This window comes from Sus scrofa, chromosome 13, assembly GCF_000003025.6.
Source record: "Sus scrofa isolate TJ Tabasco breed Duroc chromosome 13, Sscrofa11.1, whole genome shotgun sequence".
Lineage (NCBI taxonomy): Eukaryota > Metazoa > Chordata > Mammalia > Artiodactyla > Suidae > Sus > Sus scrofa.
In genome coordinates, this window is record NC_010455.5 from 84,480,770 (window position 1) to 84,507,438 (window position 26,669).

General features: G+C 38.4%; 1 protein-coding gene across 5 annotated transcripts in view; it reads right to left on the bottom strand.

Moving 5' to 3' along the window:
* Nucleotides 1–26,669, bottom strand: part of SLC9A9 (solute carrier family 9 member A9) — a 674,266-nt gene that overhangs the window by 518,157 nt on the left and 129,440 nt on the right. For 2 of the 5 annotated variants that reach the window (XM_021071131.1, XM_021071130.1), the window contains exon 4: nt 5,357–5,559. In XM_021071131.1, the coding sequence (XP_020926790.1) occupies nt 5,357–5,559 (203 nt within the window). Of the gene's footprint in view, nt 1–5,356; nt 5,560–21,252; nt 21,621–26,669 lie in introns of those variants that run through there. The other 3 variants (XM_021071129.1, XM_021071132.1, XM_021071133.1) reach the window with 3 other exon arrangements.

Consider the following 26,669-nt stretch of genomic DNA (forward strand, 5'->3'; position numbering starts at 1 on the left):
ATAGAAAAGGTTCTTTTGTCATCTATTCTTTAAAAGCAAGTTTTAAACCTCCTATTGATATGAAATTCAGAAATTCTTAGTAGATATTTTGGTATTCCTAAGTATTCCGTAAAGAATTAATGTCTGTAAAGCCATTACATAATAGAGTATAGGCCCCACTCAATTAAAACTATCTAAGAATACCTTGAATCCACAGAATAATTTGACAAATGGTATTAGAAACATTAACTGGATAGATACGAAACAATACAATCTAGTTTTATTCTCTCAGAAGGTTGTTTTGAGATCATTAGCAGCTCATAACATATATAAAAATAGTCTTCACCTGTCTTGAAGCAAAATTTTTTTTTCTTTTCTACACTTTGATGTCTATTGAGCATGAACAAAAGAAGCTTGGCATATGGCATTTCCTGAACTTTTCATGTTCATAACATGGCATAAAAGCACAGCACACACTGATGCTTATATAAATGCCAACAGCTCTAATATTTTCCAGTTTTTATCTTCTTATTGGAGGAAACTTAGGGAACCATCAAGCCCGGTGGTGTTTCCAAGTACCTCAATGCCTAACCATCCCAGAAATATACATGCTCTTACAAATATTCCAAGAGATGACTATATAGCGTAGGAATTTATTCCAGCCTTTCCAAGTCCTGAAGTCAGTAATTTCATCCAAGCCCTAAACTACATTCTTTGGAGAGTAAAACTCATTTCCTCATCCTGTAGCTTTGGAAACAAAGGCCAAATACTCCCTTTAATCTGACCACAAAGGAAAAGGACTCAGTGATGCCACCCACTGGACCTCTTTTCCGTTCTCTGTCCATCCTCTTCTCTTTCTAGCATTGGTGCTCATCTCCTTCTACCTGTCTTAGTGTGGAATTCCTCAGACCTCAGCCTGAGGCACCCTGCCCTTCTCTGTCCACAGGGCCACTTAGGAGCCCATCCAGTGGTGTGGGGTATGATAAACCACTAGGACTCAAAGTACTATGGGTCAGTTCTGCCTCTGACCAGTGGATGAACCAGGTAATTTCTCTGGATATGAACTTATATCTGCATGCACACAACTAAAATTAGATAATATCTTAGTTTTGTCAACCATTAAGCATGCAGGGCATTATTCTACCAGCTCTAAGATGATAACTTCCAAATATTCTAGCTGTATTCATCCCACCAAGCACTCAGATTCTTTCATTCATTCATTCACAAACTATTTAGCAACAATATGAACTGGGCACTGTAGTAGGCTTCAAAGGTACACTGGGTAATAAAAAAGGCATGGTCCCTGCCTTTGTGAAGTGTATAGTCCAGTGGACATCAAACAATATAAGAATGATAATTAATCATCAAGAAAATACACAAAATTTCAAATAGTGCTAAGTACTTTAAAACAAAAGAACAGGCAAGAAAGAATATGGGAGAGAGGGTGGGGGGATACAGTGTGATAAAAATCACAGGGCAAGACCTCTCTGAAGAGATGGCATATTCTAGGGATAAAAAGGAGCCTGACATCCAAGAAGCAGAAGTAAGGTCATTTTGAGCAAAAAGAATAAAGTCTGGAGAGGTCCTGAAGCAAAAAAAAAAAAGTGCTTTTAGTGTAAAAGAGGTTGATAGATCTGCAGCAGTGGAGGTGAAGGGAAACACAAAAGTGACATTTATTTCCTCACCATATTAACCTGAACACAACATGGCATTTAAATCAGTGGTTCCCAAATCTGTTTATACATTAGAATCACCTGGTGATTATCTAAGAATTCCAAAGCTCAGGCTGCACCCCAAACCAGTAAAATCACAAGCATTGGCACAAAGCATCAGGGTTTTTTGAAGCTTCGTATGACTCCAAAGTAAAGACAAGTTTGAAAACCACTAACAAATCACTTTAGGGCTTACGTTGTTCTTTTACTCATCCATAAAATGATGGAGTTCAACTTAATGAAGTCAGGTCTCTTTCTTCTCTAAATTCAATGTTCTCTCTCTAAATGCAGATCTACGGTCATTTTTACCCATCTTCTTCCACAAATCTTTCTTTCCCTTGCCTCTATCCTGGGACTCTCATTTTCTCCTAGCCAGACCTGACCTGAAACCTTAGAATCTTAGATTCTTTTCTTCACCCTGTTCCTACAAACCAAGCAGGTTTCATTGATTCAAAGCATCCATGAAGCCCTCTCTTCTCTTCTCACCTAGATAACTACTTCCTGCAGGCTCATATCCCGCCCAGACCTACTGAACTGAATCCTGCTGCCTATCCAAACCATACCCATCCTTCAAGCCCTTCTCAGGTCCCACCTCCTTCAGAAGCCTCCCTAACAAGTTTAAGTGTCTTTGAAAACTAATTTGTAAAGTTTTATAATCCTCATAGTCTCTATGATACAATTTGGAACTGAATTATATTCTAGCATATATTATACATTGGTCTTATCTCCCCAAGGGATGTTAAATAAATGGAAAAAAAAAAACTAACCATATAGTTTGTTAATTCCTGGCATATACTAAGCATTCAAACATACCTAGTGGCAGCAGTGGTAGCTGGAGGTAGTGCAGAGGTGATGGTGCTGGTGGTGGTATTAGAAGTGGCAGTTTATAGTAGCAGAGGCAGTGATAGCAGTATGATGCCAAGGGCCTTACAGCAGTATACATCACCCATTTAAACATTAAAACAACCCTGTAAAATAGTTCTAATCTCCCCACTTAACAAATAAGAAAGTTGGAGATTAGGAAATTCAAGGAATTTAGGACAGTCTGGCAGATCTATCTGGTCCTGGTTTTTTTCCCATTACCCCATGTTACCTCCCTATAAGCCTTCCAATAAATAGATCCTTTTTGAGAATTCTTTTGTATCTGACATAGATTGATAATTGATTGGCTTATATAAATATAAGTTGCATGCAATGGAGAATTCCTAGTAAGGAAGACAGATTACGGGCATTTCATTTTCACAAACTAGGGTCCCCCTACATGGCACATAAGCAACAAATACTCATTAAGATATACTCTGGCCATTTATAAAAAAGATTCTTTCCACTTAAAGTTGTCTAATACGGTATAAGTGTACCAGTGGATGACCCTTTCTCCACTAGCAATGAGCTGGGGGATTTACCCTGGGTACTGAGTCACCTATTCTCAAATTTGGATGCTAAGGGGAACAAGTGCTAATAGTGACTCAATAAGTCACATAATTTCTAAAAAAAAAAAAATCTATAATATAATTGAGCCAAACAAGGTAATTTAAACATTTCAGGTGCAGAACTCATAATCCATCCAATGTAAAAACCAAAAGGGCCCCCAAAACCTAGACATTTTCTCCATCTCTTGCCTTAATTTTTCAAGAGCAAACACTGGAGTTTGGTGGCTGATAAAAAAAATCACTATGTCAATAATATAATAACAAAATTTCTGCTCAGGTGTTTGTTGGCAATCCTGTTAGAGAATAAAATTGCTATAATAACAGAGTTAATTATCAGCATCTTTTTGGGTCACACTCTTTGGAGAAATAGTGCTGCTTAGAAATGCAGATAAAGGAGTTCCTGTTGTGGCTCACAAACCCGACTAGTATCCATGAGGACGCAGGCTTGATCCCTGGCCTTGCTCAGTGGGTTAAGGATCCAGCATTGCCATGAGCTGTGGTATAGGTCACAGATGTGGCTCGAATCTGGCATTGCTGTGGCTATGGTGTAGGCTGGCAGCTGTAGCTCCAATTCGACCCCTGCTGTGGGAACTTCCATATGCCACAGGTGTGGTCCTAAAAAGAAAATAAAGAAATGCAGATAACATTAGGTAAGAGAGGAGGAAAATAATTTATGTTCTGGTACTAACCAAAATAAAACCAAAGTGTGTATTTAAATCCTATGCTGCTAACAAGGTCATTTAAAAAATTGTTTCTTTCAAAATAGATAATTTTCTATTATCCATGTGAACAGAACAAATCTCATGGAAGAGATCATCCAAAATAGCAGATCTAGAAGTTGCCTCTATTTACTTCAGAAATACATTATTTCATTTGCTTTTTTGTGCTTCAATTCACTTTCATAAATCTGATTTAGGTTAATATTATAATTAGTTTGGCTTTCCTGAGCTCTCACCAAGTGCTAGGATGAATAATCTAGATAGGAGCTAATAGAAGATAATATGAAAAAAAAACAGTAAAAATTACATTCATCTTAAATAAGGAAAAATGGTAGATCACATATTTCCTCCTGTCTCAACTCTCTCAAAATGGAAAAGATATATACATATTTTAAAACAAAACTAAATCTATACGGAATAAAAGTGATAAAATGTACTTCCATAACGTAAAACTTCTCAGCTCTGACACAAAACTATCTAGAATAAGTGATGTGAGATCATAGTTTTTAGCATGTACTTGGGTCATTAAATACCAATTCACTTGTTCCAAAGACTGATCCACACAGAAAGTGCCACAAAGGCAACTCCACCCATTCTCTGACTCAGAGTACTGAGAGCAAAAGAAGTTTCTTTCCAATAACTGAAGCAGTTCACATATTTGCAATAGTAAAACCATTTTGTAAAAGATGAGCAACTTCACAATTTTTCTTTTTTTCAATCTATGATTCCCTAACTAAAATGACAGAGTTAGGATCCCATGAGATTCTGTGTCAGGGTATCCATAAATAGCCAAGTGGCCAATGTTTTCTGTTAACAGGACAAAGTCAGCCATCCTAGACCAAGACTTGTAAGTGCAAATTTTTTACTCCCCTCCATTTTCCTTTTGACTTAATGAACATTTGAACCGAGTAGCCAACTCAGTGACACTTAAAACACGTGTGAAAATTTGAATCAGGTATCATGAAAGGCAGAGTCAGATGAATTGTCTTTTTTTTTTTTTTTTTTTTTTTTTGTCTTTTTTGCCATTTCTTGGGCGCTCCCATGGCATATGGAAGTTCTCAGGCTAGGGGTCTAATCGGAGCTGTAGCTGCCAGCCTACGCCAGAGCCACAGCAACGCAGGATCTGAGCCACGTCTGCGACCTACACCACAGCTCACGGCAACACTGGATCATTAACCCACTGAGCAAGGGCAGGGATCGAACCCGCAACCTCATGGTTCCTAGTCGGATTCGTTAACCACTGCACCACGACGGGAACTCCTGAATTGTCTTTTTACCTAATATAACTGTAGCTTGCAAAACAATTATATTAAAAAGTATTATTTTCTGACTTTAGGGAAAAATGCAGACAACTGAGCTTACAATAAGAGTATATCAAGGCATTAACTGCTTAGTCAACTAAATTACCCTATTAATATGGTGTTAAAAAGGAGCTTATGCATATATGTGAATGTATTACATATGATACAATTATTTATACTGGAAAATAGAAATATATGACCAGTAGGATTCTTACCTTTTCAAGTATAGCATTGCCTTGGTGAGGACTGATGTTGTGCTGACTTATTTCTCTCTTGTATTTATATTCATGAACTTGGTTACTGATATTAATCAATAGAGTTGATGGACTGAAGACCAGTTTTCCACAATCATACACAGTTCCACTTTCAATATCAGTTGGTGCTGTAGCATATCGTAAAATTAACCCCATTACAAGGCCTAAAATAAAGAATAAATAATTGCACTGGAGGAATGTAATGTAAAATGTTCATTATCGGATGCTTTTAAATATATGATTTGGAATTTAAACAGGTGGCATGAGAAAGGGTCATTATATGGTTTAGAAAATTGTTCACTCTTCCACAGATAGCAGTTCAATAAATTGTATGGTTAAAATATTTGTGATGCACACTGTTAATAGTCCCCCTTTTTTTCCTTCCTAATGTACCACAGATTTTGGAGAGAAGTGCTACCCACCTCTTCTATTCATCCAAGTACTTCAAGAAAACCTTGGCTTTGTGACAGATACTGAGTAATCTAATCCATCAGGACATAGAATTCCCCTGGAAAAAGTTTCTGGTCTATAGATCAGCACATACATGAGACAGCCCCATCAGCCTAAAAGGTAGCACTTATATACCAGGGTTAGGGGATACGTGTTCTTATTCTCTTCCTCAAGACATGATCAAGGCAATATGTTTCTCCATTTTTTGCTGGCAGGTGTCTTGTGACCTTGAGGGGATGCAGTCCAAGGACATAGTCAATATACTGAGGGTGGTAGGACTAAGATACAGACAGAACTCAGGTCCTAAATGATTTCACTGAGCCTGGGATCAACCTATCCTGGAGCTACCCTAATTCTAGACTTGTTATGTGACATAAAACATTTTCTAATTTTTTAACAATTTTAAATCAAGTTTCTGTTTACCTGTAGCCAAACACATTATAATGTACAGTATTCCTTTTAGTGAAGAGTTGAGCCCAAGTAACAATCCTTGAATTTTAAGTTTATAAATTCTGTTAGGATGCTCATGGTAATCTGTCTGATAAATGTGAATTCTCTAAATGTTGTGATTTATTAACAAATAGCAAAAAACTTTAGAGGCCCACATATTCCTCAATTTAAAATTAGGGTTTATGTGTTTGTTTTAGGATAAATACACAGTTCACTCTTCAGAACATCAAATGTTGAGGGTTTTACCACTCTTTTGTGACTCCAGTCATCTAATTGCCTTTCTTTTATTTAATAAAGCATTTGTTAGGTGCATATATTGTGCCAGACATTTATGGATTTAAAATAAAAATACAGTCTCAGTCCTACAGAAGCTGAACTTTGTAAAATGAAGACCATAAGCAAACAATTATAATACAACATGACATGTGCTGTGACAGCTGGTAAGGACTCTGTGTTATATGAGTATGGAGAGGAGACACTCCAAAGCCCTTTGAACGATGCGAAACTTTAGCTGAATCTTAAAAGGTCACATAAGATTTGTCCAGATGAGCTGAATCAGGGACTGAGCTGGGATCCAGGCTGCACATGTGGGTGGCAGCATGTCAGTAACAGCAGAGACAGCTAACCATTCCCTAGGATTTTTGTTTGTCATTGTGCAGAATAGCTGTCAGGAAATGGCTGCTCAGCCAGAGATTGTGTTTCTGGCTGTCTTGCATCAGGCTGGTTTCTCATCAATGACATAGAAGCAAAAGCATGATAGGTGCCACAGCTCTGAAGAAGTAGGTGAGTTTTCTCCCTTCTCTTTCCCCATCTATTAGATGGATCAGGAGGAAACAAAGGCTGTGGAGGTAGAGAGAGAGATGGCACTGAGGAAGCCTGGATCCCTGAGATAGTAGGTGGGGGAAAGCCATCCACCAACCAGGAAAACCTCCATTGGGCTGTTATATGAGTGAAAAGCTAACTGCTCTTATGTAGTCACTGAAATGGGAGTGCTTCTGTGTTAACAGTCGCTAGGGTAACCTAATAACATAATGTATAAATACAGAGGGACTTAAGAAATCTGATGGATTTAGGGAATCAGCAGTGGAGTAAGAAGAGAATAAGTGAAGAGAGAGAGAGAGAAACTAGACTATAGGGGCCAGCTTGTAAAAAGGCTACTCTGTCATGCTAAAAAGTTTTTATTTTTAACCCATTGGTAATATAGAACTATTGAAAGATTTTAGGCAGGAGAATAAAAGTCAAATTTTCATATAAGAGCTATCACTTTGGCAATAATATGGAGAACTTGAGTGAGAGGAGAGAATGAAAATAGATTTCTGTCAAGAATATTTTTACCTTACTTGTTCCTGCTTCGGCATCTAGCCCATTCCTCCTTGATAGTGAGAAATATGTTATCCTAAGCTTTGCTAAGAAAAAAATAAGTGATGAATATGTAATCACCAAGAGCATTTGATCCATCAGAGAACAGTGGGCTGCCTTCCACATAAGCGTCAAATTACTACAATAAAACTAGTCAGGGAAGAGAAGGGAAGACACATCACGTACATGGTTTGGGTGCCCATATAAGAACATAGATTTTCTAACACTCTAGTTGAATCCTAGGAAGTATTAGGTTTCTAAAATCTACTTGGCAGATACTATGAATGATACTATGACCCCTATTTCTGCTAAGTGAGAAATATAAAGAAGAGAAACAAGATACTAGCTGTCCAGGCTCTGAATGGAAAGAACCTGTTTAATATTATTTGAAATTTCCAATGGGTAAGCTGCTTATTTTTGCAATATACTTTCAACTCAATAACAAGAAGTAAAGGTGAAGTATCCATTATTTTTTTTCCAAGCAGGGAAAACAAGTAATTGTCATAACAACAAATGCTTAGTACCTGGGCTTCTGTGGGTAAATTCATACAATGCCTCAAAACCTAAATGGCCATCCCTGGCCCGCTGTATCAGCTCTGGTCTGAGCCTTCAAGAAGAGGCTAAGAGTAAGTGGAGTGGAGGTACTTGCCACCAGAGTGACCAGATGTATGGCTATGCAAATACACCATTCAAATAGATCTCCCACTATGAGGAGTACAGTTAACTGATGATCTGGAATACACAACTGCATTCATGCTGAGGTCATCAATGACTGATGTCAGCAGGGGCACTAAGACATGGAGATGGCTCAAAGACTCTGCATCAGCCAGGCCAAACCTTTTTTAGAATTGCACCACAACCTAAACCTTTTCCTACCCAGCCTCCCCTCCTTCTTTCTCTCCACCAGAGTTGCTTGGGGCTGCACCAAGGCCTGACAGGTGACCTAGCATCCGCAGGATCCCTCCCCATCTTTCATTAAAGGAATTTACCCTGATAACTCTTTTGTGCAACTAATCTCTTTTCAACATCTGCTTGTTGGATGACCCAAAGTAACACACTAGACAAAAGGCTCTGATTCTCTCCAACCTCAAGGATTGAGAGAAAGCAGTATCTTGGTACACTGTAAGGGCGAGGGGGAAGCTGCAGCCTCACCATGTACCTGGTTAACAAATGCATCCAGCCATTGGTGTGCCCTGTTGCAGCAGCAGCAACTGGAAAATCCTTAATATTGGAGGCCAGAAACCTACCCATAGACACTCATAATGCTTTTGACAGCCACTCAGAGCTCTAGCCAATGCTCACACAAATGCAGAGTCTTGAGTTAAAACACTCCAGCCCAATGTTGTATGAGAACAGGTGACTGATTGCTAGTAGAAAGAAAATGCTAATGAAAAGGGGTCATTCTTATATTCCCACAAAGATACAGGATAAAGAAAGCATCAACCACTTATGTACAGAAGAAGGAAAGAAGGGAATGTCTACCACAGCTTATGGACATAAACTAGTACTCTCTTTGGTAAGCCATGAACCAGAGTCCTTCTTGCCCACGGAGAAAAGGAGGCAGCCTGTCCCATCTAAGCAATACCACCAACACATGTGTGCATAGCCCTGATCCCAGGTCATAGCCTCAGAAGCATGATACTTTGCTGAGCTCTGTCACCTGGCCAGGCATTACCTCCTCCAGACAGAAACTCTAGTCCAGACGTATCCCATGGGCCTATACGTCTGAGCATCTGGCAACTAGGGTGACAATAGTGGGAACCTACTCTTTAATGAACCCTGACCTTTCCCCAGCAGTATGCAAGTCCCATAATGGAAGGTGGACAACATCCGTCATCCCCAAAGCACTCACAATCCTACGAAGTCCATCTCAAATCCCACCTGGGAAGGGGGGAGGGGTTCTCTGATGCAACCTGTACTCACTGAGTTTCCTAACTTTGAGTACTTACAGTTTGAACCACACCCTTTAAGGCCCAGTTTTATAAAGACGTATATTGTTCAACATTGTTTTGAGGCTTTGGCTTTGTCACCCCCTACCAGACCATGATTCCGTTTAGGGCAGAAACTGTACTGTTCATCTCTTTTTTCTCTAGAAAAGCCAAACACTTAAGGCAGTTGCAAACCAACTTTCTCCAAGTCCACAAATTCCCTTGGATTCAAGAAGAAAAAGGTCCTCTGAATTTATGCAGTTAGTCAGTGGCCAACATTTTCAAATGTCACATGTAAGAAGCATCAAACCAAAAACTTTTAAAAATGAAAAAAAATAAAGAAAAAGAAAAGGAGCATCAAACCAAATGTTGTGATGTCCCTGTCCTTTCTGAGCTTGCAACATAATTCAGCAGATGCCTGACTTATAGTTGATATGGTGATGTCTGTGGGAGAAGGAAGGAGGGAGGGAGGAAGGAAGGAGGAAAGAGCTCATGAGCACTCAAAACGAGGAACATTTAGGAATATGGGAGTTCCTATTGTGGCACAGCAGAAACGAATCAGACTAGTATCTACGAGGATGCAGGTTCAATCCCTGGCCTCATTCAGTGGGTTAAGGATCTGGCATTGCCATGAGCTGTGGTGTAGGTGGCAGATACAGCTTGGATCCTATGTTGCTGTGGCTGTGGTGTAAGCCAGCAACTGTAGCTCTGATTCTATCTCAGAGAACTTCCATATGCTGCAGGTGTGGCCCTTAAAAAAAAAAAAAAGAGGAGCATTTAGGAATATGAGCCTTATCTTTCTGGACTGGCTTTCCATTCTTCACACTGAAAATGAGAGAAAACCCCTCTCCCTCCCTCATTCTGCTTCCATGCTACAGACACAAAAGGCATTTCTCTAGTACTTATGAGAGTTATAAAAATGAATAAAATATGTCCCTGATCATAAAATATTAAAACATTTTAATCCTACCAGTCCTTTTCCCTTGGCCTAATCCTGTGATACTGATTTCCAGTAAGAATCAGGTACAACAAGAGTTTTCTAAGTATCTTCTTATATTATGTCTGAATTTCATAACCAATTCCCCTGCATCTCATTGACAGTCATTCTACATGATGCTTAAGCATCAAAAAAGGGTCTTTTCTTAGAGGAATATGAATGGGGATTTACTTTTCTATATAAAGACTATATTTATATATAATGAGATGGATTACAGGATGGTTTTTAAAACACAAAGTGTTGAAACCTCTTTGGCTATGTTCAAACCAGTGATCATGTTCACACACCATCACACACACTGCCACACTACCTGGCACATTTCAGCAGGCTCCCTTCAGATTCTCTTCCAGTCAGAGTGATACTCCCCTGGAATCTCATAATGCAACCAGCCCAGCTATACTCATGCATCTAATTAGACTGCTACACAGGTTTATATTTAAATGCCACATGATATTGGAGAGAACTAAGGGCCTTAAGAAAATGTAGTTAATACATGAAGATTGTAGAAGAACTGAGTTTTGTAGGTTTTTCACTCTGTGCACTGAGTTGCTACCAAAAATAATTTAGATAAATCAGGTATTGTCTCTTACTTGAAAAAGGAAGATATATCATCCTTCAACTATGTAATATTATATTTCAACTTGGAAAGGGTATTAGACACTGTTTATTGCCAACCCAGCATCTTTCCCCTCATTTTCGCAACAAAGTCTTGATTTGTTCAGCAAACTACCCCTCCCCATACATGCTTAGGGTAAGTTGACCTCTCTCTCAGTTCCAAGGATGTTTCCATTCCCCTTGCTTATAATTGGTACTAGAAGGCATGTGACTCTATTTTAGTCAATAAAATATGAAGGGAAGCTTGCTGGGAGGCTTCTTAGAAAATTTCTGACATCCTAAGAGAGAGGAAGAGGGGAGAGAAACTCTCTTCTTCCTCAGGGCCTGGTTAGGACATCAGAAACTGCCATACCCATCTCACTCCCATCCTGATACTGAAGTCAGCACTGGGAATAGCAAAGCAGAGAAAAGGAAAGAACTGGGTCTTTGACGACAATAGGAGGCTGCTAAATCATCCAGCCCTATAGACTACTCTTTTCTAAACTTCTAGTTATGGGAGATATAAATGTCCAGATTTCTTCGGCCTGTTTGAGTCAGGGTGTCTATAACTAGCTGCTGAATACATCCTAACAGATACAAATGCTTTTATTTTTTACCAAGTCAATGTACAAAGTCCCAAGGAATCTTAAAGAAGATCAACTATTTCCACCCCTAAAAGTGTTAAGAAAGGCTTCACAAAGGAGCTTCTTCATGATGCATAGAGTGTGCAAGGTAGAGAAAAGGGCATGGATTTTTCTAGGGAGAATCATACGGAAATCAGTGAACAAATAAATGGCTCATCAGGCACATTAAGCAGTTTGGGTGGCCCAATAGGGCATCTGAGATCAAGGGCCCCAGGGCAGCTGAGAAGCAGAGGGTGTTCCAGAGGGAAAGATGGTTGCCAAGAAAATCCTGAGGAAGAACAGAGTAAGCTCCTTTTGGGGAGGCAGATTTGCTCTATTTTGGAGTAGAAGAGTGTTTGGAGATAATTACCTGAAGAGAGAAAAGAGAATTGAGAAACAGTGGAAACATGGAGAGGAAGTTAACATTAAAATTATGTTTTGTGAAAAAGAGGAATTTCAAGATGACAGGAATAAAATAAAGCCCAAGGAGGAGTGTTCTTAATCACTCTTAAGACTTTTTACAATGGGAGACTCTTCAAGGCAGGGAATCTAAGATTTTATTTCAATCACTCAGATTAAAAATGTGTATGAACTAGGGATCCAGATGTGGAAGTGAAGAAGGAAACGGTGTGATAAATATTCTAAGGAAGCCAAATCAGTGGACACCATTTAACTGTCTTTAAGATAGTATTCAAAAGTATTAGACATTAACTGGAATCTCCACAATTTTTTAGCTGTTTGACATTTATTCACCTCTACCATCTTATCAAAGCCTCTGTCATAACACTGATTTAGAAATATGATATGGGTTTGAGTTTCAAATGCTAAATGCATTTCCTAACACTTTCTTTTAGCAGTTAGTTTTGCACCAAGATTAGTCAGGGATAGAACTGAAAGTAAAAATATACAATGTCTTCTGGTTATTTAGGGCTTTTGTTCTTTCTCTGCCCTCCCACCAACCTTCTAAATTCAAAGGACTAAAAGAAAGTGTGGAGGTTGCTAAAAGGGACACAATTTATTGCTTTATGCTGGCTCACTATCAGCTTGCCTTAGTGAAGAAAAGATGCCCATAAAGATTTCAGAACAGGTCTGGGGCATCTGCCAGCAAGAGCATCCCACAATACTTCAAAGTGGAAAGTGGCCAATGAAGCTATTCCACCTTGGGATGCCTAATCCATTCAAAGTTCTATCTTCTCACAGGTTAAAGTCACATGGGAAATGACAGAGAGTCCCAACCATGAGATCCTCCACCATAGTGGGCTGTCCAAGGTGTGCTGCCATCTTTGGTGCATACCAGACAATATACATGTGACACACTCATGCACACAACATACCCAAACACACTCATGCACGCAAAACACACACACAAGCACAACGCACACGTTTCACAGCACTCTGGGATTCCTAGCACTATGGGTAACTTTCCTCTAGAAGCTACCTCAGCCACCAGCTTATACACAACTAATACCCTTCCGTGAAACCATCTTGGGAAATTTACAGAAATAAAGAGATAAATATATCTAACTGGATATATACTGACTAAAACAAAATGATTCTTACTTTATAATGTTTACACAAGGTCTATTTTTTTTTTCTCAAACCAGAGGTGGAAATGTCACAAAGTATTATAGATAATGAAAGAGGAAGGGACTCTCCAATACATGGAGATTGTCTACCAAACTCTCTTCATCACAAGAAGGTAATGGAGTGAGAAAGAAAAAAGATGGGAGGAATGAAAAAGATAAAACAAGGAACTGCATGTTCAATTTTATTTCCCTAGTATTCTCATACTTTAATGCATCAGAATCCTCTGGAAGTTTTGTTAAAACACTGCTTTGTGGAGTTCCCTGGTGGCATAGATACAGTGTTGTCACTGCTGTGGTGCAGGTTTGATCCCAGACCTGGGAACTATCTGCATGGCACAGGCATGGCCAAAAAAACAAAAAGCAAAAAAGCAAACAAACAAACAAAAAAATCCCACTGCTTTGCTGGACCCCATCCCAAGTTATAATTAAGTAGGTCTGGGTTGGAGGTGACATATTATTTGCATTTCTAACAAGTTTTCAGGTGATACTGATGCTGCTAGTCCTGGGACGTCACTTGAGAAGCACTGTCCTGTAAGGTAACAGTTTCCAACAATATGAGTACCATCATGGTCATTGTCAATTCCATCAACATCCACGTAACCATAGGTTCACATAGGTCTCATCAAGCCTGGAGACCCCAGGGGGCATAATTAAGGATTTCTATCTTCAGTCTCTTCCAAAAATGTAATTCAATTAAACTAACATATGACGAAAGCCTATTTTGCACACTCCATACAATTAAAGCACTTCAGTACCTTCCCCACCCATTCTAACAACCACAGGCATTTAAAACCAGAATGAATGTGGACTTGCAACACCATCTTCCCTGATGCTGGGGCAGGTGTGTTCAGGTTAGCCTCATCACTCTCCCTGGCACATTTCAACCCAGCTACTTGGCATGGATGTACTTTCACGATACTGCTCCCACTGTCTTTCTCATGCTGGGCTTTTTGCTATCGACAGTATGACATTTATGAGGCCTCAAGGTAAAAAGAAAACTTAACTACTCATTTCCCTTCCCCAACCTCTCTCCACTCCTAACTTCGTGGGAGAGTTAAACACCAACAGGAGACTTTGATGAGAGGACAAATGCAGTCAAAATTTGAGGGCACTAGTTTTCAAAAACAGTGCTCTTGATAATTATTGTGGGCCTTGGCCATAGTTTGTGTTGAATTTGTTTCCTTATATACAAACAGAAGATCCTCATGCCTATTCTTCACAGATATGGTGATGATTAGCAACGAGAGTTAATACGTAGTTACATCTCTCAATCTCCTTTGCCTATACATTTTCTAAGGTACACTCACCTGGTACAGGATTACATTTATTAAATAACAACAACCTTTCTAAGGCTAAATGTGTGGTATAGATGAAAAACATGGATTTTACAGTACAGGTTTTGAAATTCAACCCTGGCAGTTACCAGCAAGTCACTTTATGTCTCTCAGTCTTGGTTTCATCACCTGTAACATAAACAAGATACAACTTCCCCTCCCACACCCCTGGCAATACACGCATGCACACACAAACACACCCATACTTGTGATACACAATAGCCTCATGAAGACAAACTGCCAAGGTCTGAGTCCCAGCTGTGGCATCTAACAGATGTGTGACATTAAGCAAGTTACTTAATCTTTGGCGTCTCAGTTTCCCCATCTAAAAAATGCTTGTTGTAAGGATTAAATGAGTTAATATATTTAACGTACTTATGATAGCATAGATCATATTGTAAATGCTATTTGTGTTAGCTATTTTTATTATGGTTATTTGTTACCATGTAATTTTTATTGTTATTCTGACATAATAAATGTTTAACAAATGTTATTTCTTTATGTTCCCACTTGCCTAGCCATATAATTTTAATTCAATTTAGACTATATATAATACTCTGTAAATAGTTTAAATCCTAAACTCATTTTCTTGATGTGCACACTCATTAGCCTTTAGAACCCAAGAGGGGAATCCTTTGAAGTAATGGAGTAGTTTGCTCTGAGGGCTTCCTCTGTAGCTCCTTAGGGATTCAGAAGCATAGCGGAATATACAGGAGGTTATTTTCTTAAAATCAACTTTTAAAAACCTACATAGGAGTTCACATTGTGGCACAGTGGAAACAAATCTGACTAGTATCTATGAGGACGTAGGTTCCATCCTTGGCCTTGCTCAGTGGGTCGGGAATCTGGCATTGCCATGAACTGTGGTGTAGGTCGCAGACACGGCTCGGGTCCTACATTGCTGTGGCTGTGGTGCAGGCCAGCAGCTGTAGCTCCCATTCGACCCCTAGCCTGGGAAAATCCATATGCCACAGGTGAGGCTCTAAAAAAAGAAATAAAAATGAAAATAAAAAACCATACATAGATCAACATGCCTTTAATTTTTCTACTTTTTCAACCTTTCTTTGGCTACACTTTACAGCATGGAAAACTTTGTCCTGATTGCTAAAGCTCCTTAAAATCAACCTTTTTTCACCAAAAGGGAAAGCAAGTTTAGTTCATTAGGCTCTTAATAACCTTTTCTACAGATTCCTTCAAATTAAACCAGAGCCACTCTGATTTTCATACAACATACATCCACGAATCCCAAATCCATAACTTTCTGATGGTAGAACTTTCTCTCTTTCCTTTTTAACAGGAATTCAAGAGGATTTACTGAGTACTTAATACCAAATCAGAGCAGGACTGAAGGAACTAAGAATGGTAACTAAAGTCCTGTTTGGGAGAAAAGATTTGGATGTCATTATAGGCTGATACGGTTCTGGGAAAAACTATTGAGGACCTGGAGTAGCTGTGAGATTCAGGTCAGTCTTGGCCTAAATTTTGAAGGGCTTTTGTAGCAAGAAGGGAGGTTAGTGATATATATTTCATCTCTTTCACATTTTATAAATGAGAAAAGTAAGGCTAAAGGTTAAGTTCCTTGCCCAAAGTAATGCATCTAGCTACTGAAAAAAAAAAGAAAGAAAAAGAAAATCATAAAGATGTAAAAATTCAAATCCCCAAGAGTGTATCCAATGCTTCTCCAAAAACCATGCCACATTTTAATAAGTAAAAAGCTTTAAAAGGGCCTCCCAGGCTGCGAGAAAAGTGTGTAATGGCACTCAACACCTCCTATGGGCCTGGCAGTCAAGGAGGAGGCCTGGACTGGAACAGGGTAAATGGGTCAGTAGGGTAGAGCTACACCATCCCCAACAACCCAATCTTATCCTGAGGCACCTCCAAGCAGTGCTAGGATAAAATTAATGCCTCATGATTTTTTTCAAGAAAGATAGCTTTTAAAGCCTTGATGATTGACTATGTAATGATATTTTCTTTAAATATTGAAAAATAGGCTGTTGAGTGAACTCAACTGGCCCTACTAAACTGCTAAGGATTTCTTAGGGGATAAGACACAGTTTAACAGTTTAATTTAATTTAGTTTAATGAATTCAAAAATTTAAACTTTGTGACTTGAAATTTTCCTTCAACACTAAACAGCAAGCAAGATTTCCACTTGATTTTGAGACCATCCCTTATATTGTAAGGCCATGAAATCAAAGGTAGAATTCTAAGAGGTTTAAATTGTTCTGCCCCTAAGCTGGGATCCCAACCCTCAAACGCATGGCATTGTGAACGCCCTGCAAAGTCAGGGAGCCCCCAGTGATGTGTAATGGAATTGTTAATGCTATCAGGGCACAAGGAGCAATTTTTCTCTTATGAACAACAAGCAAGGGATATAGGGCTCTAAGCGAGCAGCACTAAGTGCACCATCTGCTGTCAATCAATACTTTGGCCATTAATAGTCTTTTAAGCTTTTAGTCCAATTTAAATGAATATCATCATGGCTTATATTTTAAACCAGTTATGGATTCTAATTCTTTGATTCTAAAATAATGAGAGCTATAGAATGTCCTGAGACACAATTACCAATTACTGTTCCTGGTGAAGCAAAAAAAAATTGTTAAAATGCTGCCACTAATTTTTAAAAGCATCCTAGGACACTTGATACCAAGAAACAAGCTATTTTTCTTATAATGAATTATTTGTATTTAGAGCATTAGATTTATCTCCAATGAGCAGAGTCAAACCTAAAACCACACATGGTTTTTCTTGGCTTCTACAACCCTTCATATGATAGTTTAAGGTTAACAACTTGGAAATTGTTTCTAACAATAACATAAAAGGTAGTAAAATGTTCTGTCTGATCACTTTTTCCCTCACTTTCCTTTAACTGCACATTTTCCTAAGCCCCTGATCCCTAGAATTTTTTTAACTGGATTTCCTGATATACTGACAAAAATGCATCAACATCTATTGTGTATTCTAAAGGATAAAACATGTCAATGGAACACCAGCAGAAAAGCAGACAGCAGGCTGGGCTAAGGTATTACAGGAAATCTGGTGCCTAAGAAAAAAAAATATTTATGGTTCTTGATACAGAGGAAAATGACACATTGTACAAATAGTTGGTGAGAGTAAGAGCAGTAGGCTGGTAGGTGAACTGCTAGTCAAATTCATTGATAAGCATTAGGTACAAGACCAAGAAAAGTTAGAAAATGTACAACTGCATCTGTATGGAAGATGGAGATGACTGCAGTAAAGTTTACTCTCAAATGTTCATCTCCATTAAAAAAAAAAAGCTTTTATAAGTTTAATTTAAAACAAAGTTTTATTTCTTCTCTTCCTCAACGATTATCACTATGCTCCTTGTAGGACTCTCACAGGAACCATGGGTTCTGTCCTCTCATAATGAAGAGTCTATATGGTCTTATTCTGAAATTTCACTCTTTTTGACTTCCTGGAAAGCAGAATCTATCAGACTAATATTGTAAGCATAAACAATATGATGATGCATCTGGATTTCACAGATACATCCCCGCTCCAGGACAATCATTGAAGAATTTACTTATTTTAAAACATTTTCAGGGAGTTCCCTTCGTGGCTTAGCAGTTAACGAACCCGAAAAGGATCCATGAGGATGCAGGTTCGATCCTTGGCCTTGCTCAGTGGGTTGAGGATCCAGCATTGCCATGAACTATGGTGTAGGTCATAGACGTGGCTCAGATTCTGCATTGCTGTGGCTGTGGTGTAGGCCAGCAGCTGCAGCTCCATTTCAACCCCTAGCCTGGGAACCTCTATATGCTGTGGGTGCAGCCCTAAAAAGCAAGCAAAACAAAACAAAACACATCTTCAGTATCTCTTAGTAGAGATAGAAGTTCCAGCTCGATGGTTAACTAATAACATGACCTTTGTGTCTCTAAGTCTTCATTTTCTCACCTGTGAAATGAGAATGATGGACCTACAAAATCTAAGACTCCTTCTTGAGGAATGTATTTCAAATTCATTTATAGCTACTGGGACATTCTATTCACTTGGCATCTCCTTTCCCCTTACCATTGAAAAAGGTTTACTTGAATGTCCCATCTTGTTTCTCTGTTGTAATTTCAGATGATTTTATTACATTACTGACAGAACGTCCCTAATAAATATTACAGATAAAACATTTAGATCATCCCTGAAGAAGAAATATGAGATGTCACTAATGCCATCCATATGAACCATTTTCAGAGATTATCAGTGAGAGCTCTTTAGAAATGAACACAAACCTTATTAGACATGTGGATGAGTAAAAGCACATGGATGCCACCATGAGCAGCTATTCAGTTTTAGGGAAGTTACTTCATTTCTTTGAGATTTAGTTTTTTCCTCTATATAATGAGGTAGCTAGAGAAGATAATCTCTAATGTCCCCCTTAATTCCAACAATTATAATTTATGCCAACAAAAAATTAATATTAAAGTAAAAGTCTTTTCATTGACTTATACAATTCAAGATAACTCAAGTATACTAAAAGTTCTAGTAATGGAATAATTATACATATATAACTCCGTGCTCTGAATATATATATGCATGTCTCCATAATTTTTATAATCCTTAAATATTTCACTGATTCAATAACTTGCTTTCAATAACCTTAATATAAAAAATCATGAAAGGACAGAAATCAGACAGCTCAACTTAATTACAAACCTACAAATCTTAAGCCTAAACTTCCTTAAGAATAGCAATTTAGAGAAATAGAAACCTCAACTATTGTTCAATGTGCTAATATTTTCTGACTTCAACCACAACTTAAAGGTATTTTATGGAGTTTTTGAGGATTGAAATTGATCTGGAAATTTTCAGGTTCAAAAGTAAAAGTTACATTTAAATATTCTCAGTACAGAGTATATCTGAATTTTAACAGGTCACCAAAATTTAATCAAAATTTTACAAAACAGTATCTCCATCATACGTAAACCGAAATCGGTAAAGGAGTCATAGTTCAATTCCAATTCAGGGCCCTGAAGAAATGTTTCTCTCTAATAAATGTTTGTCATTTTAAAGCCTGTATTGTTGTGCTAAACCATTTATAAACCTTTAACTTAATGACAAGAGTGACATTGTTTCTGGCATCTCAGATTACATCCCATATGCTTGTTGATTATTTATTAGTGAGGTCAAGAGAGAGAGCCTGGTCCATTGATGATGGGGAAGAGCAATGACTGGCACCTAGGGCTTTACATCTGGTGGCATCACTTCCCTTCTCTTTCACTATTTCTCTCCTTAACCTGATTGTGAGCCCCTTAAATGAGAGTTTCAGCGTATGTTTTAATTCCCTTTGGAGCAAAGGAATTTAACTTTGTGCTCTGAATGGATCAGCACATCATCCTCCTGAAAGAAATTGCACTGCTTTGCCTGAAACTTCTGCCTTCTAACTCAGGTATCTCACAGTGGGATCCAGTTAAGGCATAGGATTTCTTATGGTCTCAAATCATGGCTATATATTTTTATCATCAGGACATCATATGGTTAGCATATAAAATGTGCATTGATCCTGTTCCCTGAACCTCAGGAGTATAAAAGGCTTCAAAACTTCCAAAGTAAAGGAAGTGAAATATAAAAATATATTCTTTGTTATAAATTATAGCAATGCTTCAGCTATTTCCATTGTGTTCAAAGTTCCTATCCATTATCAAGCTGAGATAAGAGTGGTAAAGCAAACTATTTCTTCAGTAAAATCACTTTAAAAACTATGTCTTATATTTTACTTTAAAAGATGAGAGCACACCCTGGATAATCTCTGTCACATTTTTTATTAAACTTTCTGAAAAGAATGACATGGTAAGTTGCCCATAAAGAGCAATGACTTAGGAGTTTAAAGGGTTAAATGCTTTTCTACACCTTCTCTCTCCCTCCGAAAGAGAAGATTATAGCAAATAATACTGATAATAACAATAATTATAAATTAGAAAGTATGAAATCATGCTAAGAAATGAAGAGTACTGCATAAAGAAACTTTTGTGTATTATAAGAAAATAAAACATGTTCATATAATTTAAATAGATTTGAATAAAATTATTCCAACAGAAGGGGCGGAATACATTTCTGCAAGTTTTCTTCTTGAAACTAGTTGATGTAAGAAGATTTACTCAATCCATGTTTAAGTGATATTATTTCTAAAACTTTATAATGCTCACCAGCCCCTCGGTATGAAAGAAGGCTGCTCTGCTCTTTGTGATTACAGAGCCATCACTTCCCAAAATCTATCATTACAAAAAAACAAACAGCTAGCCGGGTTTGACTCCTCACATGACAATGGATCCACATCTGTCAAAAGGCTCGCATTCTATGCCCTGTGAGAACAAGAGTGTGGCATTAACTCTTGTGACAAGGCAAATTTTAGCAGCTCATCTGGAAAGAGATGAGCATTCATTATGCTGCAGCACCTTTCATCAAGCTAATGACATTTCAATCAGCACATTTTCTCCAGTTTCGGTACTTTGCCATCTGAGCACAAGTCTCTAATTACACCCAAGCAACAAGTTTCACATCAATCCTACAATTTCTGCACTCACCGTACACCATCGCTCCTCCGGTTTCATGCAAGAAGCGAAATCGATGATTTTTAAATAACCAGATTGTCAAAATGGTAAGGATGAGCAAAAAATTAAAGACAAGCAGCTCCACTGCTCCCTGATGTTGAAACTGATACTCATCCTTCTCCGACATGAATCTTTGCTGTCTCTCCATTCTCCAGTCTTCTCGGAATTCCTTAGATAAAAACCTGGATAAGGACTATTTTATCAAGGTTTGCCTAAGACAGGCTGACTGCCTGAGGATTTCAGGATAAACACTGCCACTTAAGTTGCTACTTCATGAGCATTCTGCCTTGGCTTAGTATTCAGATGGCTTCTAGTTACAACTTCCTGTTTCTCTCTTAAAGCAGCCCCGTCTCTTTTCAAACTCCAGAGTGTGGTTTCATTGTCGACTCTTACTGTCTTTAAATGATTCACTCTATGAACTTTTCTTTCATATTAGACAAACCTGCAAGCAATCATTCTGAGATCTTCAGTCATGATCTTATTGTTTCAAATAAGTCCTCATAAGCTGTATAACTGGTGAATTGTAGATTAATTATGAAACACATCACTTTACATCAGCAATATTTTCTAAGTTCAAAAAGCCAATTTCCAAATCATACCCTCACTAACATTCAAGATTTTTCCTCTCCAACAAACCCTAGCAATGTGATGAGGATTGACTTAGTAATTTCACAGGGATTTTTTTTTTTTTTTTAAGTTGAGAAGCAAGAAATAATTTTGTGTATGACTCCCTCTCTCTCTCTTCTCTGTTTGGTTTTATATAACTGGTAGTCAGAAGAGCAGTATTTAAACTCTAAATCAATTGTTTTTCTTTTGACAAGAATAGATGAAAATATAACAAAAAAAGAAATCTGTCCTCATCTCTGCAGCTGCACTGTTTTTATAGGTAGTCAAAATAAAGATAGAAAAAGCGGTAAAAAAAGAAACCAAACACATAAACACGTATCTTTGAAGGAAGAAACCATACACTCATCCTCAGTAATACCACATTTGTGCTTTCTTTTTTTTTTCTTTTTTTTTTTGCTATTTAGGGCCACACCTGAGGCACATGGAAGTTCTCAGGCTAGGAGTCTAATCAGAGCTACAGTTGCCGGCTTTACCACAGCCACAGCAAGGCAGATCAGAGCCGCGACTGCTACCTACAACGCAGCTCACGACAATGCCAGATCCTTAACCCACTGAGCGAGGCCAGGGATGGAACCCACATCCTCATGGATCCTAGTCGGATTTGTTAACACTAAGCCACAACGGGAACTCTGTGGATTTCTTCTTGTAAAGCTCCTGGTTCAGACATCCAGGACCCGCAGCAATCTGCCACAGGTCACAAAACTCCTGTCTTATGGCAAAGCAGTGTGGTTCACTGAGAAATAATCTGCCACCAAGAATGAAGTTTCCAGAATCCAGGGCACAGACAGTGGTTACTCTTCAGATCATCTTCCGTTTGTCAGGTTTATTCTGTTTGAATTAATATTTCTATGCTTTTTGAAAAGTTCAAGACAACATTACCATAGGCTCTGCTATTTTCTTAGCAATTATTATGATTTGTTTGCCTTCTTGGTCCTATGGTGCAACTAGATATAGGGTTAAGTGAGGTTTTTCATCATTTCATGATAATATTATAACTCAGGGGTTATAATAATCATCTAGCATCCCCATACTTGAGAGAATTAGCATTCAATTCATTTAGTGTAATGATTCATTAAGTAGAATGAGTACAAATATAGCCTCAAAACATCTTGTCACCAAAAGCTAGAGGTCAAACCTGCAGTATATTTGGAGCTAACTAGCTTCTCAGTAACAATTTTACCCACAAGGAAAGCCTATCAGCCACTTAAGATAAAACCCTGCTGTTTCAGCTTATTTGCCTTCTGCAACTTTTGAAGCTGATTTCCTGAGTTTAACTCAGCAGGGGGTATTTGTGTGGGCTGCAGATGTTCTTTTAAGACACCACCCTTTTTGGCAGGCATATCTGTGATGACTAATACTCAAACTGTTTTGAAATCTGTCAGATAATGCTTGCAAGCATTTCATGAAGCTTTGCTAGCAGGTTCTACCTTTACAATTTTGCAACCCCACAGGTTTAGTCTTGAGTGTTAGATTTACAAGATAACCCAAATTCAAAACTTGGTAATTTCCTATCTTTTTTTCTTTTCAGTTATCATTTAATTACTTTGGTTTCCTTTTAGCAATGATGATCATTCCATCTGAGCAGAATAAACTTTATTTGGTTGTCTTATTACAACATCCAATTTCACTCTTATCCTGTGAAGCAACTCAGTGAAAGGATTAAAGGCCCATGGAATATTTTGACTGGCTAATGTACTGTTTTTAAAAATCCTGAAGTTAATGTCAACACATGAAAAAAAGTATATTCCAAATTTTAAAAATCAGACACATGCCTTCTCTAGAGAAAACTGGCAAATCTGGCACACTTGCCCCTCCTTCCTGTGTGGCCACAGTCAGTGAGGCCTGAGGGGTTGCCTGTTTGCCACAAGTCCCATTCATCCCATTTCACTCATTTATGTTCCCTGCATGGCCCCTACAGTTATTTGAATATGTGGTCCCTGGTTTATTCCAGGAATGGAATATATCACTATTCCATTTTCCAATCCTGATATTGTTTAACATTAGGTTGGAAAGCTGAAAGAAAAAGGGGCTTAGGAAACTTTTCCAACTCTTTCGCAGAAAAGTATTTCATCTCCTCCTATTTGTGTTTTCTTCTCAGAATATCATTTATATTCTTCTGTACCAATAAAAATAAAAACATAAAATAGAACCACATATTAATTTATTATCTACCATGGAACAGGAAATAAGCTAGGAATTTAATTTTGTTTAAGGTAATATTCATAAAAAAACTCTACGTGTGAGGGATTTAAGGCTCAGAGAGGGCTGATAATATATCCAAGGTTGCACAACAAGTAGGAGTTAAATTCACATGTAGGATTTAATGGCCTTAAGATGGGTGATCCTTCATCTTGGCTTGTCAGATATTTTCCCAGTTTTAGCACTGAAAGTCCTGTATCCCAGGAAACTCTTCAGTCACAGGCAAACCAGGGCAATTGGTTACCCTAAGAGCCAAGTTGCTCCAAATTTACAAATCCTATACTACCAAAAATGACTGTTCTTTATGACAGTACTGATGGAGACTATCAATTAAAAAAGACTATAAATAAAAAATTAAGGCACTATTTTATTAGTTGGTGGAATTATCCTTCATGCTAGGTCTCTTGATGAAGCTGGGGTAGAATTCAAAACATAAGTACAAGACTCAAAGAAGAATTCTTGACTTCCCTTAACAGATCTTAATACCTGCTGGCCATTGAGTCAAAGGTTCTTGCTGCAAGACACAACATGCCGGTAAGAGGAAGCAAATAAAATGAAAAACAGGATGGTCCAGCTTACTGTGGTGAGTATGCCCTGCCTCAGTTTGACAATCCAGCTCCATGGAAGGAAAAAGTCAAAGAGAAGAGCTTTCCAGACCTCGTGTAACACCTCCCATTAGTGAATATGACCAGTTAGAATGCATAGACTGAGTTTATAATCTAACAAATCACTCAAAATTTCCTTGTTCTTAAAGAGGACAGTGGAGCTTGTGGGCTCATAAGATCAAGAAGAGAAACTTTGCTGGGTGAAGAGAGATGCTGAGAGTTCCTCTTTCCCACTCCCTGGAGTCCCACTTTGCCCAGTCTTAGTTCTCTCTTGACCACTGAGTTTAACAGAAAATATTTTAGTCAACCCAGGCTCTGGGTTAGAGGAAAATCCCATTGCCCCATTCACTTGGCTTCTCCCCTGATATTCATCCCTCTCTGAGACCAGTGATGTGGGAGTTTCATATTTTGCCCCCAAAGTTCTAAAATAGGTCTGGACAGGACTATAGCTAAGTTTGCTTAAAGACCACACAATGCACTAAACCAAAGATTCACCCCCTATTCTATTTTCAAACTTACCATAAAGCCATCTGTTAAAGTAATTAAACAAGGCAACTATTAGATTAGGAAGATTCTAATGCCTTGGTCACCTAAGCAAGCAAACCAAACCTCAGCCAGAGTCAATGTGCCCAAATCCCAGAAAAAGAAATTTAAAAACAATCAGGAGTTCCTGCTGTTGCTCAGCAGGTTAAGAACATGACATAGTGTCTGGGACGATGCAGGCTTGATCCCTGGCCTCGCTTGGAGGGTAAAGGATCTGGCATTGATGAATGCTACTGCACAGGTCACAGGTGTGGCCTGGATCCAGCATTGCTGTGGCTGTGGTGTAGGCCAGCAACTGCAGCTCAGTTTCGACCCATAGCCTGGGAATTTCCATATGCCGCAGGTGCAGCCATAAAAAGGAAAACAAAAAAAACAATCGCAAATGGCCAATTAGGCTTTCCCAAATAAGACAACCACTTAAGCTACAGCAATTCAAATAATGCCCTAGCTTTGTTTCCCCATCTTTTCTATAAAAATTCCTGTTAGTGGAGCACCCCTAATCACTTTCAGTTTCACTGCCCCAGTTTGAATGGATGTATGTTCAAATAAACTCTTATAAATTTTAATGTGCTTCAGTTTATCTTTTAACACATCCAGCTTACCCTATCCCCGAAAGACACACGTTAGCATAAAAATGCCCCTAATTTGAACAATATGAACCTCTCCCATTAGTAGATTCCCACAGAGAAATGCAATTCAAAAATTTCACAAAAAGTTAAATTCCATGATATTTGAACAATGTTAAGTCCCAAAGAAATTCACTGCCCAATACCTGGTTTTCCTCTTTAGGCTCTGCAGTTTGAGTCTATGGGATCAAGGACCATGAGTGCAGGATAAAACCCTCAAGTCCATATTCTTTCCACTGCTCTTCATTATGGTGGCAAGGTGAAATAAAGGTCATTGAGAACTCGTAAAAATTAGAGGGCATATAATTTTATTACACAATGTGTACATGTATGAAATCTCTTGCTGCTTCTACCCCATCAACAGGTTCTAGCTATTTCCTGAGGAGGGAAAATCAGGGAACAGACCTCAGTGTTTTCCCAGGTGTGATCCTATATCTGGATTGTTCATCCTTGATGTGCACATAATAAGGTCCCCAAACCAGTGATGACCAGAGAAGAGAGGAATCACCTTGCACTTGCACGAGATGCCACTTGCTGGTTTTGCACCAAGAAACACATGCTGGATCCCACTTTTTATTTAAGTATTCTTCATTAAAGAGTCCCCAAACTGTATAAAGCTGAAGAGAGGCAAATCTGGCATTTTTCCTGTGATCTAGCCATGTCATCCCTATGCCATCAAAGACCAATGACCTCACAGCTAAAGCCTCAGAGTGAGGGAGGTCCCAAATAAATATCCTTTGATTCCTAATTCTGCCTCTCCTCTCCCTTTGTCTCTAGACTTTTAGCCATA